Source organism: Hevea brasiliensis, chromosome 15, assembly GCF_030052815.1.
Source record: "Hevea brasiliensis isolate MT/VB/25A 57/8 chromosome 15, ASM3005281v1, whole genome shotgun sequence".
In the NCBI taxonomy this organism is placed as follows: Eukaryota; Viridiplantae; Streptophyta; class Magnoliopsida; order Malpighiales; family Euphorbiaceae; genus Hevea; species Hevea brasiliensis.
Genome location: NC_079507.1, coordinates 50999073 through 51006690, shown reverse-complemented (window position 1 = coordinate 51006690; position 7618 = coordinate 50999073). Strand labels below are relative to the sequence as shown.

Sequence of the window (7618 nt, the reverse complement as noted above, 5' to 3'; positions counted from 1 at the left end):
ATGATTTAATTCATTAATTAAAGAGTTTAATTGATTAATTAAATAGGTTTGGTTTGCAATTAGATTGCAAAGTCCCTAGCATGGCTTGAAGCCAAATCTAGGTTATTAGATATATAGTATAAGTTAAATTTATATTTAAAGTGTTTAAATATGAATTTAATTAATGAGAAATTAATTAATAGAGATTAATTAATTAATTTATATTTGATATAAATTGATTAGAAGAAGAGAAATAATTATTTTGAGTTGAGAACTCAAAATTAAGACACAAGAGTATTTTGGTCATTTCACAAGGTGACATGTGGCACCATGAGATGGTGACACATGGCACTACACATAAGCTTGCCAATTGTCTTTTAATCAAGTAAGATGATCAAAGTGAAGATTAAACCTAAGTTTGACACTTGGCACAATGTGATTGGGTCAATTAAATTAAGAGCCAATCAGAAGGTGACATGTGGCAATGGTTTTAAGTGGTGACCTAGCTATATAATGTGTTGTTATGAAAGAGTAAAATAACAAGATTGCTGTTCTTCTTTGGTGTCGTCACCCAAAAGAGCCTCTCCCTCTCTTCTTCTTCATCTCTCATCAATTCAAAGAGAATAGCTAATATTCTCTTGAATTAAAAATACTAAAAATTGTTTCTACTATCATGTTTACATCTATAACATTTCTAAAGGTAAAACCTGATTTTCTAATTGATTGGAAAGGCTTTAGAAGCTATTCAAGGGGCTGCCATTGGTGATCTTGGTGTGGACAAGCAAGAGGGACAACATCTGGTGTCCTAGGCACATCCCAAAGGTGCCAAACACACTGCAGTGTATCAAAAGGTTAGTGCACTTAATTTTGATCTAATCTAGGGTTTTAATGAATTAATCTGTTAATTATAAAATCTTAAATGGTAAATGTAGATCCAAAAACATTTTAAAAGAGTTTTAATATGCTGTTTATCATTGAAATCAAATAGATAAAAATGAATCTTACATGATGCATGTGACCCTAGAAGAAAAATTTTTGAATTCAATGATCTAAACTTATGTTTTTCATGCTTCCGCACCTTCAAAAAAGCTCACTCTTTTGACTATATAAAAAGCCAAGATATTGATGACAATCAAAGACAAGGAATATGTATAATGGCTAAGGGAGATAAAGGCCCCCTTTTGAGAAAAGTGATTGAAGTCGCTTTTATCAATTCCTTTAAGGCATGATCACAACTCCAATGAGTGTTGTCAACTGATATAAAAATAGAAAAGTTGATCAATACAGGACATTTGATAGACTATGTGGGAGTAAGGGGAACTGCAACCAAGAAGAGAAGATGTGGGAAGATTACTTAAGTCAAATGCCTCAAGGATCCCAATGAATGAAAAAACTAGTGGAATCATCCATTAAGCTAGCAAGAGGACACTATAGGTCCTTGTTATAGTAGGCAAGCAAATTTTAAAAAAGGACCATAATATTACACCATGATTAAAAAAAGCAAGATATAATCATTTAGGATTCTCAAACCCTAATTCCAGTGTGTTTTCCGAATATCTCACAAAACTAAAACAAAGGGCATAATATTACAATATTTATACTAGTCCATACTGTGAGGGGCATTGGCCTGAGCCCAAAGCCCATCACTAACCTCATTTTTTATTCCAATCGGGTCGCAACAGAAACTTTTGGGTCGGATCACAATTTAGATCCATGAAAATATATCAAAAATTCAAACCACATAAAATAACAGTCCTTATAAACTGTTAGAGTCCAAGTATAATTGGAATTAGGAAGTATAATTAATTTAGGAAGTATAATTAGTTTAGGAACTTTAGTAGAATGTAAATTATGAACTTTAATAATTAGAGTCCTAAAAGGACAAGGTTTTAGTAGCCTATATATAGGAATTGGTTAGCCATTATATGGAATGTATTACAGAGAGCTCGCAAAGTGGATAGGTGTGTTGAATTCCATGAGTTTTGTTCGAGTGATTTTGAGGGTGAGAAAAATAATTAGTAGTTGTAATTATTTTTCCTTAATAGTGAATTTGTTGGTACAGTAGGCTTACGCCGAACCACGTTAAATTTTGTGTTCCTTATTTTGTGTGGGTGTGGTTTTTACAACAAGTAGTATCAGAGTTGTCGTTCGAGATGTCAAAGATGGGGAGCACAAAATTTGAGGTAGAGCCGTTTAATGGGAAAAATAATTTCAGTTTATGGCAAATCACCGTGAAAGATGTCCTTGTACAGCAAGGATTAATTAAAATATTGAATGAGAATAAATCAGCGACCATGAAAGATGATGATTGGGAGGAGCTTCAACAAAGAGTTGTGAGTACGATTAGACTGATGTTAGCCCCAGATGTGAAGTACAATTTCTTAGAGGAGACCTCGCCTTTTGTTTTGTGGAAGAAATTGATGAGCCTGTACATGTCAAAATCACTCACAAATCATTTATACTTGAAGAAGGAATTGTACCAACTCAGAATGGATGAAGGTACTGATGTGAGAGATCATCTTAATATTTTTAATAAATTAATTATCCAATTGGTTAGTGTTGGTGTGAAGGTTGATGAAGAAGATAAAGCCCTCTTGGATTTAACCTCTCTCCCACACTCTGATAAAAGCTTGGTGACAGCTCTAACAGTTGGGAATGAGACTTTGAAGGTGGAGGAGGTTACCGCAGTTATCTTAGATGATGAGAAGTTCAAGAAGACAGGTATTAGCAATGAAGGTGAAGCTTTTGTTAATGGTTCTAATCGTGGTAGAAGCAATTCTAGTGGAAATAATTGGAGAAGGAATAGTAGATCGAGTTCAAGACCACAAGCAGACCATGAAGATAAAGAATGCTACTACTGTCATGAGAATGGCCACATTCAATACCATTGTATGAAAATGAAGGAAGATCTTATAGAGTTTAAATAATTCAAAAGGAGTCGCGGAAAAGAAAAAGAAGGAATTGCTGCAATTGTAATGGATGATGATATTGATAGTGAATGTTTGAATGTGGATGATGATAAGGAAAATGCAAAAGATCCATTACAAAATGAGTAGTTAATGGATTATGCTTGCCCATTCCATATTTGCTCAAAGAAGGAGTGATTTGATGCGATTGAAGAAAAGAAAGGAGAAAAAGTGAAGCTAGCCAATGGGAAAAAGATGGAAGTTGAAGGTATTAGAAGAGTAAAGATCAAGCTGCATGGTGATCAAGTAAAAGTATTCGATGAAGTGAGATATGTTCCTAAATTTGAAAGAAACTTAATTTCCTTGGGTAAATTGGATTCCTTGAGTTATGGGTGTTCGATTCATGGTGGAGTCATGAGAGTTAGCCCAGATACTCTTGTGATCATGAAGGGTGAGAAGATTGGTACAAAGAATCTCTATAAATTGGAAGGAAGCACATTGATTTGAAGAATGCAAGTAGAAGCAAGAGGCAACATCAACAATTAAGAGTGTAAGAAAGTACCCAAGAGAAAATTGACTTTTGCATAAATTATAAAGACTAATTCCATTTGACTTGGAGGTGGAGATTGTTAGAGTCCAAGTCCAATTGGAATTAGGAAGTATAATTAATTTAGGAAGTATAATTAGTTTAGGAAGTTTAGTAGAATTTAAATTATAAAGTTTAATAATTAGTGTCCTAAAAGGACAAGGTTTTAGTAGCCTATATATAGGAATTGGTTAGCCATTATATGAAATGTATTGCAGAGAGCTCACAAAGTGTATAGGTGTATTAAATTCCGTGAGTTTTGTTTGAGTGATTTTGAGGGTGAGAAAAATAATTAGTAGTTGTAATTATTTTTCTTTGATAGTGAATTTGTTGGTAGAGTATGCTTAGGCCGAACCACGTTAAATTTTGTGTTCCTTATTTTGTGTGGGTGTGGTTTTTACAACATAAACTAATGAGAAGAATGAGGGAACCATGTATTACTTGGTCAATAAAAGTGATGCTACTAAGTCCCATATGTGCATCTTACCTCTAATCTCAATGAATCAAACAAAAACCTCTCTTGGACTGGCAACAACTTAAATTGGATTCGTGGATTTAGACCTTAAATTTAAATTTTGGCTAAATTCATTGTTTCGATAATCTATTTATTCATTACAAAAAAAAAAAAAAAGGACTTTCAGCAATGAATTAAAAGGATCCATCTCTAATAATATAAGTTACTAGATCTCCCATTAATCCATTGCTAATCTTTCACTAAAGCATGTTAGCGATAAGGTTATCTGTAGTTAATTTAAAAAATTAAGTTCAAGTGCTAGATTTTAATTCGTCATTGAAACCTGTCATTAAGTATTAGTGACAATTTATTAGCAACAACAAAATTCATAATTTATTAGTGATGGATCCGTTATTAATCAATGTTATTAGTGACATAATTTTGATCATAGCTAAATTTATCACTGATATTTTTTTTTTTTAAGTTATTGATTTAGATTTGATTAAAATTCATAAGGAAATTTAATTAAATGTTAAATTTTAATACATTTAAGCTATACTATTAACCTGCATAGCTCTAAATTATAATCTTCATTATTTAATGTTGAATTATATTTAATAGTATTGTCATAAAGTCTTGAATTCAAAATTTTCTGTTGATTCACTTTCTATAACAATATTCAATGCGGTTATTTTCTATATTTTACTCGTTAAACGAAAGCTAATCAAATGACCCCCAAACTTTAGGATTACAGTGAATGTTTGAATTTAGCATGATGTAATTGAAAAATTCTTACTTAAATTTAATTTTTCATAAATTTAATATATAAGTATATAAGATTTAAATATTTAATAGGCAATTTCATTATATATCCGGCACCTTAAGTTTACAATGGACCGGATGGGAAGAAAAAAATCCAATACAACCATATATTATAAAGTAAGAAAGGCTCCGAAAAGCTTTTTTTTTTTGTTTTTTTTAAAAAAAGCAAAAAACTCAGGTAACAAGTATGGACTTGGAGGATTCGCCTCCTGCAACTTGGAAGAGATTCTTTTTTATCTTCTGATATAAATATGTGCCAGCATCCACCTCCATTCCTCAAATCCTTCAATTCAAATTTCCCTAGCTACCTAAATTTTCAGGATTAACACTACTACTTCCACAACTCTCATGGCCTCTAGAAGCGAGACATCTGAGACTTTAAGGTTCTCTCTCTTTCTTTCTCTCTCTCTCCTCTAGCAAACATGGATGTGAACGTTATATATATATATATATATATATATTCTTTTTTTTATGAGGAGATCAAATTAGTTATACACAGTATGAGATACACAGATACCTCTGCTAACGTTGTCTAGAGCCCAATCTTATCTTATTTACTTTAAGATAGATTAGTATGACACATTATCACATATCCATTTTGCATGATCTGTTGGAACTCATATATATTTACATATATTTCATATTATCAGATCCTAAATGTATGCTGAACGCTGAACCATGTAAATTTTTGTGCTTTTCCTTGCACTATCTTTATTCCCATTACCAGCCCCACACCCACCAAACCCACCTAAATAACCAAATATAGGGTTTGGTTTGTTACAGCATGATACTAATTATTGAGGCATAATATAAGGAATAAATTCTGCTTCAATACTAATGATGATATATATGAAAGTGCTCAATAATATGTTTTCATTTGCATTTGCAGGAACAAGTGTGCTGCTTGCTTCAGGCAATTCAACAAAATGGAGCACCTAGTGGAGCACATGAGAATCTCCAGTCACTCAGTCCATGAACCCATGTGTGGAATCTGTAAGAAACACTGCAGATCCTTTGAATCGTTGAGGGAACATCTTATAGGTAAATTTTCAATAAGAAATTATCCTCACTCAGATAATCTCCAGTTTCCTCTCATTATAAGGGTAATTTCGTCAAGGGATTAATTTGCATGCTTTGCTTCTATACAGGTCCATTGCCTAAACAAGAATGCAAAAATATTTTCAGTGTCCTAGGATGCAAATTCTGCTTAACCATCCTTGATAGCTATAACTCTCTCATGATTCATCAAGAAAGATGCCAGCTTTCAAATCTTAATGCTGTACTGATCAGCTTCTTCAACCTTTGAGAATTAATTATCAATTTCCATATTATATAATTAATGATTTAAACCCTTTTGAAAACTAGCTAATTTCCTTGGTTGTTGCTTGCTTTAGGGACTAATTGCTCGCATGAGTAATATAGGCCTGCGAGACAACTTGACAAATGACAGTGGTTACACAAGAGGTCCACAAGTAGTCGCTCTGGCCTGCAAAATGGTAGGAGGTGGCAGTGATGGCTCTCTTGATCTTTGTGGAAGGGTTTGCCTCATTGATGAAAACGAAAATATTATCTTTCACACTTATGTAAAACCACCCATTCCTGTCACCAATTACAGGTATCAATATTTCTTGTAAAAATGTTAATATCAGGCAATATAAATGTTAACTGTCTTCATTGACTCTTGCTATACTTTGCAGGTACGAAAGTACAGGCATTCGGTCTGAATACCTGAGGGATGCAATGCCACTAAGGCTGGTTCAATCCAAGATTCAGAACTTCCTCTGCAATGGAGAACCCATGTGGAAAATTCGACCCAGAGGAGGAAAAGCAAGGATTCTTGTGGGTCATGGTCTGAACCATTACCTTGACCGTCTACAACTAGAATATCCAGCTATGATGATCAGGTAATCAAGTTCCTCCTGGAAGCTAGCAAAGTTGCTACTTGCTTAAATGAAAACTCATTTCTTTTCAATTATTCTGAGAATAACCCATTAATATGTAAGCATCTTGGATGGATTCCATTACAGGGATACAGCAACATATCCTCCATTGATGAAAACATGCAAGCTCAGCAACTCACTCAAGTACCTAACACAGGCCTATCTTGGGTATGTTTTAGCTCCTTCTTCTTCTTCTTCTTCTTCTTCTTCTTCTTCCCTTATCTTGTTTCCTCTAAGTTTCCCCTATACATGCATTCATATGCCTGCCTAAATATTTAATGCATATATAAAAAGGTATGATATTCAAACTGGCATTCAAGACCCTTATGAGGAATGTGTTGCGACAATGAGGCTTTACATGAGAATGAGATCCCAAAAACATGCAGTAGAAGATCACCCACTTGCATCAGACCCACAAAATCGAAACAATTTCGCTTCATGGAGGCAAGCTGAGCTTGAGAGAATGAGCGCAGAAGAAATGCTTGCAATATCAAGGTCCGATTACTATTGTTGGTGCTTGGACTCCTAGAGGAAATGGATTTTAATTCCTACAGTACCAATGGAGCTAATTTGATCCTTCAACGCATATATGATATGTGTGTGTGTTTTTTTATCAGTTGTAAGAATGACTTCATAATTATCCAACATTTAAGATAGCTATATGAAAATAATGAATAAATTGGAAATATATATATATTTCCATTAGCTACCTATTCTGCAGTAAGCCATGGAGAACTAAATTTATGTGCTACTATAAAAGCCCTTAAAAATAAATCGAATCCAACTTATTTATTAGCTGAGTTCATGTGCTTACTCCATTTCACTTTCTACCCCTAGCTAGATTGCTTTACTTCATGATCCCAATTCTATATCTGCAAGAGGAGTAACGCAGTATGCCTTATTATAGTAAGGGTTTGCCTTCGATTGTACA

At 33.6% G+C, this 7618-nt stretch overlaps 1 protein-coding gene across 1 annotated transcript; it reads left to right on the top strand.

Moving 5' to 3' along the window:
- Nucleotides 1-3140: 3140 nt before the first annotated feature.
- Nucleotides 3141-7333, top strand: LOC110660897 (uncharacterized). Its single transcript, XM_058137091.1, has 7 exons — nucleotides 3141-3348; nucleotides 5624-5788; nucleotides 5896-6026; nucleotides 6142-6362; nucleotides 6445-6651; nucleotides 6775-6855; nucleotides 6982-7333. The coding sequence occupies exons 1-7, from the start codon at nucleotides 3141-3143 to the stop codon at nucleotides 7214-7216; spliced, it is 1248 nt and encodes a 415-aa protein (XP_057993074.1). The 3' UTR covers nucleotides 7217-7333.
- Nucleotides 7334-7618: the final 285 nt, after the last annotated feature.